Here is a 14485-nt window from a genome sequence, read left to right on the forward strand (position 1 = left end):
ACTTCCACTTTTGGGGATGTCTAGCACTTATGCTAGAAAGAAAGTCTAACAAATTGAAATCAAAAGATAGAAAAATGTGTGTTTATGTTGAGTATCCAAAAGGAAATCTAGAAGATTTTTTTGGTAGTCATAAAGAAGATAACGTGTTTGTAAAGTACAAATACAAAGTTTCTTGACGATGACTATGTGAATAATCTTGAAGCAAAACGTAGAATCGTTCTAGAACATAAATGTCAGAATTTGTTGTAGGACAAATATGAAATACATTTAGAAATGAGATGGTTGTATTAGATACACCACAAAGGATTATTCTAAATATATAGCTAGTACACAAGTACAATATTGTAGTAGGAGGATTATTAATTCATACTTTTAGGATAGACTTTTGAAGTGATTCCAAAAAGGATATGAATTTGATCCTCGGTCCTACGTAGAGGAAATAGATGATATGAATATGGATTATTGGATCAAGGTTATGTAAATAGAATTAGATTCTATTTAAAGTCTAGAACTTGTAGAGGCGCCTAATGGCATTAAGCCTATTGTTCTCAAATAGGTCTACAAGAAAAATGAGATTGATAGAATTGAAGGTGCAAACTTTCAAAATCAAGACTAATGGCAAAAAGATTTATTCAGAAAGAAATGGTTCGACTATGAAAAGATTTTTTCACCAATAGTCAAGTTTGACACTAGCTAAATTCTCTTATCCATTATATTTCATTTGGATGAAATATGGTAATGGATGTCAAGAAAGCTTCTTTTAGTAGCAATCTTGAGAAAGACATCTAAATGATGTAACTAGACTTGAACATAGCAAAGAACCAGTAGTATTAAGCATGTAAGTTGCTTAAATTCCATTTATGAACTAAAGCAAGCATATGAATCATAAAATATCATCTTTGATCAAGAAATCAAATTGTTTGATTTTGATCAAAGTATTAAAAGGCCTTAGGTGTGTAAAAGCTATATAGAATAATAAATTTTCTTAATGTATGTTGATGACATTCTAATCATTTAGAACGATGTAGAGTTATTGTCATCAATGAAGTTTTTGGTTGTCTAGTCCAGTTTGATATAAAGTACTTGGGAAAGACTGGTGGTAACATCCTAAGAATTAAACTTTGTTAAAATTCAGAATTTAGGATGTTTGGACTATCTCAAACTGCTTAAATAGATTAGATTCTAACCAAAGTATAGCATGTAATACTTCAAGAAAGGATTCTTTCCTTTTAAGTTTGAAGTTCCTTTATATAGGATTGTGGTCCTAAGATATATAAAAGGAAGAGCATATTAAGACGGTTCCTTATATCAAATAGATAGGAAGTCTTTATGCTATGCTACATGCTAGGCTAAATATCTATTTTGCGGTGGGCATGGTAAGTAAGTATCAATTAATCAAAGATCACTTAATTTAGTGGGAGTAAAGCATATACTCAAATATCTTATAAGAATGAGATATTATATGCTTGTCCACAAAAGTGAGGTTTTGATAGATACTGGATGTACAAATACTGCTTTATTGGTTGATTGTGATATATGAAGTTAGACTTCAAGATATGTGTTCATCCTAGGTGGTGAAGATACACATTATGACGTTGAACTTCAAGATATGTGTTCACTCTATGTGATGAAGATACACATTAAGTGTAAATAGTATCTTCTCATTAGAGAGATATGAGTACATTAGAAATAGTAGTAGAAAAGATAATTTATGCAATAAATTTGGCTGTAACTTGTTTCCAAGCCTTGCCTTAGAGTGATTATGAATTACTCTAAAGGGAGATAAGTGTCGGATATATTATAAATTGTTTTTGAGGGCAAGTGGGAGATTGTTGGGGTTTATGCCCTAAAATCCAATTTATTGGCATGTCATAAATAATTAAATTCTTTAATTATATGAGGCTATTTATAAATGAACTAATGGGACATTATCTTAGTCAATGAGTTGCATTGTATGTCATTTATGTGATTTAGTCACAAAAGATGTAAATCACAAATTCTTTGGAAACTCAGAAGTTTAGTTCGTAGTCGGTGATGAAATTGGGAGTTTCATCTGCGAAGACTATAACATATCAACTAAGATGATTTGTCTTGATCATGGAAATGGAGATTTCTAGTTGGTATGTTGATAGGTTTTAAGAGTTAAGACATATTGAACTGGACCGCTGTGAGATTTATTATTCTCCTAATAACTGTCAAATGAATAATAAATCTCACGACTTCTATTTACATCAACTCTAAATCCTGAGAGAATAATGGACCTAATCATGAGATGTAGGTTGCTTTGATATATCAAGAGTGAGATCTATTAGTTACAGTCAAAATCTCAGTATGTTAGACAGCCACATTCAGTGTTGATGGAACATATATTCTCAAGATGGAATTCATAATTTCTTAACGGAGATACAAAATATTCCCTTGAGATAAGTTTAATGAGTTTGGTTATTTAGAGAGTTGGGCCCAACCACTTTAGTAAGGAGTTACTAAAGTATATATTTATGGAATTGGATTTCACAAATATATAATGAATAACATAAAGGATTAAACCGGGTACTCAAGGATTAAGATGTAGTAATTTACAAAGTGGCAGTCTACTTCCATTACTTTGTATTACTACGAATATTTTATGAAGGGGTTGCATGTACAATAAAATCTTGGGATATAATTTATAGATAAGGCCTAGAGTGCAACTATATTTATATAGTGGTATTAAATATAGTTAATGGTAACTTTGGACTTGTCAAGAGTTGACAGAAAAGCCCAAGGCCTATTAGAGCTAGTGTCTTATTGGTCCTTTTTGGTCCCACTCCAAGCCACACACAAGAGCCCAATTGGAATGGCCCAAAAGGCTAGCCCAATTAGATAATTAGTTATATATAAGGAGAGAAACATATAAAATTTTTTAAAGTGGTGTGAGACATCATTCTGAAATGGTGAGTATGTGAGTGTTGGACACTCTTCTATTCTCTCCTTGAAAACTGATTGAGAGACATCTTGGGCATTAAGTGGAATTGGAGTGAAGATTAAAAGTATTCTCAAGTCCTTCTGATCTTCGGTTTTAAATTTCACCGCACCAAGGTACGCTTTCTTATTCTCTAATTCTGAAACTTACATAGTACATGTTATCAATTGCGAATGAAGTAGATCCGTTAATTTTTTTTTTCCGCTGCACATGTTTGCATGAGATACAAATACATATTCTCCATGCATTTTTCCAACATGTCGTGCCCGTACCTTAGAAGGATGGGAAGGTGAGAATGTGTGTGGATTTTAAGGACTTGAACAAAGCATGCCCTAAGGATGACTTTACCCTCCCTCACATTGATGTTTAGTGGATAACACAGTAGGAAGTCCCTTGATCTCTCATGGATGGTTTCTTGGGGTACAACCAAATCAAGATGGCTCCCAAAGATATGACCAAAACCACTTTCACTACCGAAATGGGGAATCTATTGTTACACGGTGATGTCATTTGGCCTCAAGAATGCCATGGAAACCTACCAAAGGATGGCTATAGCCTTGTTACATGATATGATGCATAATAAGGTGGAGGTGTATGTTGATGATATGATAGTGAAATATAAAGATAGAGAAAGCCACACCATAAACTTGAGGAAGTTCTTCGAGAGGATTAAGGAATATAGGCAAAGATTGAACCCACAAAAGTGTACCTTTGGAGTAACTGCCGAAAAGTTGCTAGGCTTCCTAGTAAGTGATAGAGGAATAGAAGTTGACCCATCCAAGGTCAAAGCCATATTGGAGATGCGACCACCCAGAAGTGATAAAGTGATAAGGGGTTTCTTGGTTCGATTACAATACATTAGTAGATTCATTGAAAAGCTCACCTCCACTTATGAGTCCATCTTTAAACTTGAAAGCTCGGATTTGTGTTAAAAACACAAGAGCTGTTTAGACCCCAAAATAAAAAATTATAGCTCTGTTGATTTTACTCTAATTTAAACTAAGTGCAGAATAGAGTAAATGTGAGTGAACAAACAAAAACCGCTACTCTAAGCCATATTTAACAATACACAGCAGTAAAATGAAAGCTAAAAGAGTAGGGAAGAGAGATGCAAACACAAGATAACACGTCGATGTGTTATCGAAGAGGAAACTGAAGAACTCAGTGAAAAACCTCTCCGTCGCCTTCCAAGCGGTAAATCGATCCACTAGACAATAAGTTGGGATACACGAATAGCAAAAGACCCTTCAAGCCTAGTCTACCCAATGTACCTAAGTCCTCCAAGCTCCTACTCCAACAAGGCTTCTTGGAACCGTGTCTTGTCTAACTTTCCAGATCCCGCAATGCGCTTGATTGCATCCACCAAAGCTTGGTTTCTTCCAATGCTTCCCAGCAGCACCAAAACACACTAAACACTCAGTATGGGTGTGATAAGTGTTTGGGTTATCAACCTCTCAAGGGTATAGAAATGGAGAGGAAAGAGTAGAGGAAAACCACAATGGATTGTGTGTCAAATTGTGGGTATGACAATCTCACACTCTCAAGGGATGAGGCTAGGGTTTTCTCTTCTGAAAAGCTCTTTACTCAATATGTGGGTAATGATGGTATATATAGTGTGATTGAGAATGTAATGGAGTAGATAGGACAAAATAGCAAAATAGACTATTTTACGGGTATCTCACGGGAAGGCTTTACTTGCGAGACACTCGCGAAAACTAGCTGTCACCATCTGTCATGACTCTTCGCATTCCAGTCATGTGCAAGGCACATGCATTGCTTTGCGGGATGCTTAGTCGCAAGCTACCCTTACAATCCAACAAGGGCACAAGAGTGTAGTACTCAAGATAAACTATAAGTACAAAGAAAATGCTACGAAGCAAAGAGATAAACACAGAGTACTGAATATAAATTGAATTTAAATCAAAGTACTTAAAGCTTGAAAAGAAAGTAATGTAAAAGAAAGAGTTCTAGACTATGGCATAAGCAATTTAAACACTAAACAAAAAAATAAAAAATTTAACCAAAAGTCTAAGTCTCTATCTATCTCCCCCTCAAAATGTGCTACTCCCCCTCAAAATTTTCTCCCACGTTTTAACCAGAATGGCTAAAGAAGCTAGAACTGATCGGATTCGGAGTCGGACCCATGACCCACGACATGTCCTCAATTTGTGATGATAGGGCAGTGATTTAACCTTGGAGATAAGCAAATTGCTCCGCAGTACGCTGCACATGAGACTCAAGCATGCCATATATCTGATCAACCGTGGTAAGAAGGTGATCAAGACTATCGAATCCTCATAGAGGTTATGAAATAGATGGCTATGTTGAAGGTTCTGGGGCAGAAGTGAAGCGATCAATCTCATCGTATGTGGCTCCACCTTCATCTTGAGCAGCAGCTCTTGGAATTTGAGAAGTACCGGTCTTTGATCCTTTGATGTGAGTTGTGCTTCGAATCCTTGTTTGCCACCAATAGGATAATCCCTCTAAACCACCGTGAGGCCACTTGGAAGTTTGAGTCTTGTTTTTGCAATTAGACCTATTATAATTGAGGGAAATGGAAGAACTATTCTGGAGTTTTGCTTCACAATGCTCTTCTTCAAAAGATGGAGGATGTGTCCACAAATATCAATCTCTTTGTGAATGAAGAGATCAAACAAGAAGATTGTCCTTGGCTTGGACAATGTTGTCAAGTTGGTGACTGGGTATAAGTTGTTGATCATCACATGACCAAAGATTCTCATCTTTGGAGTGAATTTGATCCTGTTCATGGAGGTTTTCTTTGAAGTACCGCCAAGTATCCTTTCATCAGTAGAGTCCAATCTTTCGTCATATTGCACCATGATTGGTTGACATGGAGGACGAACTTCTAAGAACTCCTGAATGCTGTCCCTAGTGATGACAAATTCTTTGTGTCGTACGCAGCAGTTTATATGATCCCCTTCAACACTAGCATTGGAGAAAAACTCTTTAATAATCTCTAAGTACACTACTCCACTTGGATTCAGCAGTTTTGTCCATGTTCTTTCCTTGAACACTTCAGCTATGAAAGTGCCCGCAAGAGTTTCTAACTACACAACTCTTTCCATGATAATAGTTGCTCCTTTGTAGAAGTCATTGTACTTTATGTTTGCCTCAATAGACTTGAAGTTGTCAGAATCTATGCGAGCACACATGGAGGATGGTTTCTTAGCAGCATGCTTGGTAAGAGACATCTGCACAACAGACATCAAGCACAAAAAAAAGAAATAGAAACACAAAACAGACCACAAAACTTGATTAGTTTCAAGTTAGTCCAAAACACAAATAAAAACATCTTAAAACAGAGTATAATAAACTCAAAACATCATGTTATAAGAAATAAAACATGTAAACATGAACGTAATGCATAGAAAACAATGATTGTGCATGTGTGTGCATGTGTCAATGCATGTGTGTGCAGCAGGTGATGCATAGTGTGTGCCTAGGTGATGCATCACATGGCATTATGAGGCACATAATGGATAAAGTGTGTAAAACACACCCAATGATCAAAACATGGCAAGCATGGTTAATCAAGGGTAATCCCAAACATTGGAACTCATTTGAGCCTAAACCAACACAAAAATGTCACTTGGATATTTTGTCGAACACATAGCATGCAACACAGTTCTACATGAATGAACAATGCATGAACACAAAGAAATCGGCCTAAATACATACTTAAAATGCCACAAGGGGCCAACACAAACACAAACACAGCAAATGGGACTCAGCCCAATCAAAATTTTGAAGAAATTTTCACAAAAATTAGAATCCTAACCCATTTTTCGAAAATCCCCAAGTTTTAAAACCCTAAGTTAAAACTACAGAAATCTAAGACAAAAGAAAAAACAATGTTTAGAAAAACATACCTTGAAGTGATTTTGCAGAGATTTTTGCTTGAAAGTGATGGGGTTTGAGTGAAAGAGAGTTTTGGGTTGAGGAGGGTTCGAGAGGGAAAGTGAGGGAAATGAAGTAGTTTGAAAAAAAATGTCACATTCGCAACATAAAAACTGAAAACACGCATTTTTAGCAGGTTAAAGAGTCGCGAGATTAGTCGCAAGACACATAGAAGATTTCGCGAGAAGCTTTTAGTAGCGACACAGTCGTGGGACACTCACGGAAGTTTCTGTGTAAACTTGAAAATTTCCAGTTTTTGCCTAAAAACATTTTGCAAGTAGAGTTTAGTCGCGAAATACTCGTGAGGCAGTAGCGAGACTCTCTGGATGAAAAATGTGACTTTTTAATATCCCTTAAGCATTTTTTGCGGGTAGCTCTAAGTCGCAAGATATTGACAAAAACGCCTCTGAACCAGTTTTTTGAAGAAAACACAAAAATGCATTGTGAAACAAAAACTTAAAGCACGAAAGCATAAAAACACTTTAAAAAACATATAAAAATACTCAAAAATATTTTTGGTTTTGATCGACAAGCAATTGAGTATACATATCACATTTGATCATATACAATCACACAAATGAAATAAGCATTCATTGAACAAAGTCTTGTGTGCTGCGTGTGAGTGTCAAATATGGAATAGTCCTTAGTCTAGAGTGAAGCTTCAATGATCAATTCAATCAAGTCATACACAACTAGTACTAAGTCAAGTGGACAATCTCAATTATAGAAATGAACATATATGATCTCCCACAAGAATGATTACAAAACTTTGAAGCTTTTCATTTGGCTCCATTACAAAACATAACAAATGATCATTTTTGAACAAAGTACATCTCGTTTTGAGATCGATACCTGAACTTTTGACATTTCAACTTTGTGAATAAGCCTTTGGCTTTTTGAGGCACCATACATTTCAATACAAGTCTCTTTCCCTTTTTCCTAGTCAAATACTAGTATGTGTGATGGCTTTTGCAGCTCAATATCTCTTTTTGAGATTTGACATTTGATAAGATCTTTAAGCAAAAACATAAAAATGTGGGAAAAGATATAGGCACAAGTCTATACGTGTATCAAGACCAACAAGACTATTGACTAATCATTCATGACAAGCTTGAAGATCAATTTACAACAATCACACATAGATTTCAAGATTTTTCCCACAAAGATAGATGTGCATAAAAAACAAGCTAAGCTCGTAAATGCACTACGCCATTAGTACAAAAGTACTAGGCCAAACTCACATGTGATATACACAACACAAGTGATCAAACTTTTTGAAGATTTTTCAATTTTTATGAGTTTTTGTATTTTTCAACACGCTCAAAAAATATAACACAAAAAGTAAGATCAACAAAGACAAAAACGAAAACAGCTAGCAAAAGAAACATGTGTACACATGCACAAATGACCTATATAACATATAAGCAACAAAGAGTAGCATAAGGTCATAGAAAGGATGAGATTCAGGGGATGATACCGACATCGATGGTCTTACGAAGAGATTCAAATCGAGCACCATCAAGGGGTTTTGTGAAAATGTCGGCCTTTTGGATGTCGGTGTTGATAAATTCCAACCACACAACCTTGTTCTCCACTAGATCTTGGATAAAATGATACCAAATTTCAACGTGTTTCGATTTCGAGTGTTGAACTGGATTTTTTGACAGATTTATGGCACTTGTGTTATCACAGAACACACATATGGTGTCTTGAGTGATTCCATAATCATACAAGAGTTTCTTCATCCACAAAAGTTGTGCACAACAACTTCCTGCTGCAATATATTCAGCTTCAGTTGTTGACAGAGAGATTGAATTTTGCTCTTTACTCATCCATGACACCAAGTTATTTCCAAGATAAAAAACACCACTGGAGGTACTTTTCCTATCATCAATGCACCCGGCCTAGTCAGCATCTGAATATCCAGCTAAGCACTCATTTGAGTCTTTTGAATACTAAATTTCATAATCAAAAGTACCATTGATATAGCAGATGATTTGTTTTACTGCTAACAAATGGGGTTCTTTAGGAGCTGCCTGAAATCGAGCACACACTCCTACACTAAAGGCGATGTTTGGCCTGCTTGCCATGAGATAGAGAAGATTACTGATCATGCTCTGATAGAGTGTTGGATCTACTTCCTTATCGGCCGGATCAAGACTTAATTTTGCTGATGAGCTCATGGGAGTGGATGCATGCTTTTGGGAGTCTATGCCGAATCTCTTTACAAGATTTTTTGCATATTTCTCTTGAGAAATAAATATCCCGTCTTTCCGTTGTTTCACTTGAAGCCCTAAGAAGTAGTTCAACTCCCTCACCATGCTCATTTCAAATTCCTTTTTCATTTCTTCTGAAAATTCTTGAGCAAGGTGATCAATTGTGGATCCAATGACAAAATCATCCACATAAACTTAAGCGACAAGGAAGGATTTCTCATTTCTTTTAACAAACAATGTTCTGTCGGCTTGACCCCTTTTGAATCCACGATCTACAAGATATGCGATGAGGCGATCATACCATGCTCTTGGTGCTTGCTTCAACCCATATAAAGCTTTCTTCAGTCTTAGAACATGGTCTGGAAAATAAGGGTCTTGAAACCCTTTTGGTTGCTCAACAAACACTTCTTCGTTCAGAAGTCCGTTCAAGAATGCACTCTTCACATCCATTTGGTATAGTTTGAAGTTCAAGCACATGCTATGGAGAGAAGAATTCGAATTGACTCCAATCTTGCTACTAGAGCAAATGACTCATCAAAGTCTACTCCTTCAAGTTGGGTATATCCTTGAGCCACCAATCTAGACTTGTTTCGAACAACCTCACCATCTTCATCAATCTTGTTCTTAAATATCCACTTAGTACCGATAACATGTGTATCCTTGGGCCTTGGTACCAACTCCCATACATCATTTCTAACAAATTGATGCAGCTCTTGATGCATGGATTCCACCCAATTTTCATCTTTCAAAGCTTCTTCCACTTTCTTGGGTTCAAATTGAGCAAGATAGTAATTGTATGTCACATGATTCAAGCTATAGCTCGGTCCCCTTCTCAAACGGAGTCCCTCATCTAAGTCACCAATGATGTTGCTTGTAGGATGATTTAGACTCACTCTCGATGATGGTTTCTTATATGTAGAGGATTCCTCTTCTCGTGAAATTGGAGGTTGAACTTCTGAAGGGGTGAGCGGACTTGAAAGTCTTTGCATTGATCTAGTCTCTCTTCTTGAAACAGGTGGTGTGGACTCCTTTTCCGGTGACTCTTTTTCACCTTCATCACTTTGATACATGATATCATCACCCTTATTCTTTTTGAGGGTTGGTGCTTCATCATCCTCACCAATATCCTTTTCGGAAATGGCGTCATCTATGACCACATTTATTGACTCCATCACTGTCTTGGTGCGCTTGTTGTACACTCTATATGCTCGGCTATTGGTGGAATATCCTAGGAAGATCCCTTCATCACTCTTAGCATCAAACTTTCCAAGATTCTCCCTATCGTTAAGGATGTAGCATTTGCTTCCAAATACTCAAAAGTACTTTACTTTTGGCTTCTTTTCTCTCCAAATCTCATACGATGTTTTCTTTGTTCCAGCCCGAAAGAAAATCCTATTCCTAATGTAACATGATGTGTTCATCGCTTCAGCCCAAAATTTTTGTGGAATGTTTTTATTGAGAAGTATCACTCTCACCATCTCTTGGATCACTCGATTTTTTCTTTCCACTACACCATTCTGTTATGGAATTTTTGGAGTGGAGAATTCCTTTTTGATACCATGCTCATTGCAAAATGCTTCAAATTTTGCATTTTCAAACTTCTACCCATGATCACTACTTATTTTGACTATGGGAACTCCCTTTTCATTTTGGAGCTTCTTACATAACCTTTCCATCTTGTCGCATGCCTCCGACTTCTCGCTAAGGAACTCTACCCAAGAATATCTTGAGAAATCATCAACCACCACCATGATGTATCGTTTTCCACCCAAGCTTTCTGTTCTCATCAGACCCATTAGATCCACATGAACCAACTCCAAAGGACGAGAAGTAGCCACTACATTAACTTTGGGATGGGCTGATTTTCTTTGTTTTCCCAATTGACATGGACCACAAACATTGTTCTCAATCTTTCCAAACTTTGGCAAGCCAATCACCGCTTCAAGGTTTGAGATCTTTGCAACTTGCTTATAATTTGCATGCAGAAAACCATTGATGTCATAGCTCCAAAAGATATACTCAAGCGCTCCGACATGATATGTTTGGCTTGGGAACAAAACCATAGCAATTGTCCGTGGTTCTAAGTCCCTTCAAGACTTGAACACCTTCTTCATTAAGAATTAGACATCCTTTCTTTGAGAATTGAACTATGAAGTCTTCATCGCATATTTGGGTTATACTCAGCAAGTTCACTTTTAAACCTCTTATGTAAAGAACATCAGTCAACAAGGGAAGTCCCGGAATATCAACAGTTCCCTTTCCAAGAACTTGTGAATGGCTTTCATCTCCAAAAGTCACAAAGTCATCTTCCTTCTCCTTAAGAGTTTGAATAGTGCTTTATCTCTGATCATGTGCCTCGAACATCCGTTGTAAAGATACCACAAGCACGAATTAAACACCTTCAATGCGGTATGAACGAAAAGACAAGCATGAGATAAACATTCTTAACCTTCAAAGATACTCTCCTCTTCTTTTACTTCATTCAAAGATGAGTAGAGTTTTCTCTTCAAACCATCAAGTTTATCAAAAAAATGTCTATTCCTTCTCTTGTATTCAGCAATTAAGGAATTAGACTCACACAAGCTATTATGAATATCATGATTTCTTTGTTCTAAGGATTTCAGCATGGGTGCAAAAATTCTAGCATGTTTCTTAGACTTGAGTAACTCTAAAAGTTCATTGCTAGGACAATCCTTACATATACTCATAGAGTCATTTTCACAAACACATGAACTACACTTCATGTTAGCCTTAGCCATAACACTTACCATAGCAAGGCAAGGGGTCTAGGATCGCACTTAGGTAATGTGCACTCGCTCTAATACCAATTGAAAGCTTGAATTTGTGTTAAAAACACAAGAGCTGTTTAGACCTCAAAATAAAAAACTACGGCTTGGTTGATTTTACTCTAACTTAAACTAAGTGCGGAATAGAGTAAATGCGAGCGAACAAACAAAAACCGCTACTCTAAGCCATATTCAACAATACACAGTAGTAAAATGAAAGCTAAAAGAGTAGGGAAGAGAGATACAAACACAAGATAATACGTCGATGTGTTATCGAATAGGAAACCAAAGTTTTTGGTGAAAAACCTCTCCGCCGCCCTCCAAGCGGTAAATCAATCCACTAGACAATAAGTTGGGATATTTGAATAACAAAAGACCCTCCAAGCCTAATCTACCCAATGCACCTAAGCCCTCCTAGCTCCTACTCCAACAAGGCTTCTTGGAACCGTGTCTTGTCTAGCTTTTCAGATCCCGCAATGCGCCCGATTGCATCCGCCAAAGCTTGGCTTCTTCCAATGCTTCCTAGTAGCACCAAAACACACTGGACACTCAGTATGGGTGTGATAAGTGTTTGGGATATCAACCTCTCAAGGGTATTGAAATGGAGAGGAAAGAGTAGAGGAAAACTACAATGGATTATGTGTAGAATTGTGGGTATGACAATCTCACACTCTCAAGGGATGAGGCTAGGGTTTTCTCTTCTAAAAAGCTCTCTACTCAATATGTGGGTAATGATGGTATATATAGTGTGATTGAGAATGTAGTGGAGCAAATAGGACAAAATAGCAAAACAGACTTTTTTGCGGATATCTCGCGGGAAGGCCTTACTCGCGAGACACTCGAGAAAACTAGATGTCACCATCTGTCATGACTCTTTGCATTCTAGTCATGTGCAAGGCACATGCATTGTTTCGCGGGATGCTTAGTCACGAGCTCCCCGCGAGAAATCTTCTGCCTTCAAAAGCTTGAGTCTTCACACTCTCTCTCTTTCTATCACACAACCCTTACAATAAAATCCCACATAAAGTACAGGGTATAAAAGATTGAACAAAATTACAATCAAATTTAGCATGGAATTAAAGCCAACACAAAACAATTGTAAATCACAACTTTACAAAACTCCTAAGGAAGAATGAACCACATACATGGAATGATCAGTGCCAAAAGGCCTTTGAACTTATCAAGCAATACCTCCTCCACCCACCTATCCTAGTAACTCCACGACATGGAAAACCCTTACTCCTATACCTCTCTATCACAGGGGATGCAATTGGAAGTATGCTTGCACTAGAAAATGATGACAAGAATCAGAAGGCCATATATTACTTGAGTAAGAGGTTTCATGATTATAAGACTAGGTACACTCCCATAGAAAAGTCACGCTTTGCACATGTTTGGGTCGTACAGAAATTGAGACATATCATCTTACCTTTCCAAATATGGGTGGTAGCAAGAATGGACCCATTAAAGTATCTCTTTGAGAAATCTGCTTTGAGTGGAAGATTATTAAAATGGTTGATCTTATTGGAAGAATTTGATTTGAAGTATGTAGCTAGAAAAACTATCAAAGGGAGCATCGTGTCAGATTTTTGTGCCGAGAATCCTATAGAAGGGGAAAATGGTAAAGAAGACTTTCCAGATGAGGATATTTTGAATTTTAAGTTAGGGACATGGAAGATATACTTTTATGGAGCCATAAATCAATATGAGAATGGGATAGGAATACTCTTGATCACTCCCGAGGGATCTCACATACCTTTGGCAATCAAGTTGAACTTTGAAGCAATAGATAACATGGCTGAATATGAGGCTTGTATTGCTGAAATGGAAGATCTTCGAGAATTAAGGGTAAATGAGGCCGAAGTCTTTAGAGATTCTACTTTGGTTATAGCCCTAGCACAAAAGTTGTGGAAGGTGAAGGAGGAACACTTGAAGCCTTATCAACAATACTTAAAGGACTTGACCAAGACCTTTGATAAGATTGAGTACACAATCATCCCTAGAACTCAAAATCAATTTGCAGATGATGGCAATACAATACATCCTATGTGGAGGACAACTCTATAAAAGTGTTAGGATTAGTGCCCTTAAATCATATTGTATGATGTTATGTATGATATTATGTATGACATGATGCTATTTTGTTCTTAAATTCTGAAATTTACATAGTGCATGTTATCAATCATGAATGAAATAGATCCTTGTTTGTTGCTTCCGCTATGTGTTTTGTATGAGATACAAAACCAGATTTTTTCCAACAATTGGTATCAGAGCCAGGTTTTTATATTATGATTGTATAGCGTGTGATTGGATTTTAGAATTTAAGAGAAACTGTTATCTTTGTGTTTCAATTTTCTGCATCATTTGAATATAATGTAGAGAATTGCATCACTTTTATATATATATATATATATATATATATATATATATATATATATATATATATCCGTGTCTGCACAAGGATATATTGCTATTAAAGAGGAGCCGTGTATGATTATGGCCTTGAGGATACAATTATTGAATTTCAATAACTGTCATGTGCGAACCATTGTTGCACTGGTTGGCATTCATTGCATGTTTTGGCTAATTGTCATGTGCTTTTG

General features: G+C 36.7%; 1 protein-coding gene across 1 annotated transcript; it reads left to right on the forward strand.

Annotated features, from left to right (window-relative positions):
* Positions 1-13160: 13160 nt before the first annotated feature.
* Positions 13161-13949, forward strand: LOC142632597 (uncharacterized). Its single transcript, XM_075806972.1, has one exon. It carries the CDS (start codon positions 13161-13163, stop codon positions 13947-13949), a length of 789 nt encoding a protein of 262 aa, XP_075663087.1.
* The last annotated feature ends 536 nt before the right edge of the window (positions 13950-14485 follow it).

The sequence above is a fragment of the Castanea sativa genome, chromosome 4 (assembly GCF_040712315.1).
Source record: "Castanea sativa cultivar Marrone di Chiusa Pesio chromosome 4, ASM4071231v1".
Classification (NCBI taxonomy): Eukaryota; Viridiplantae; Streptophyta; class Magnoliopsida; order Fagales; family Fagaceae; genus Castanea; species Castanea sativa.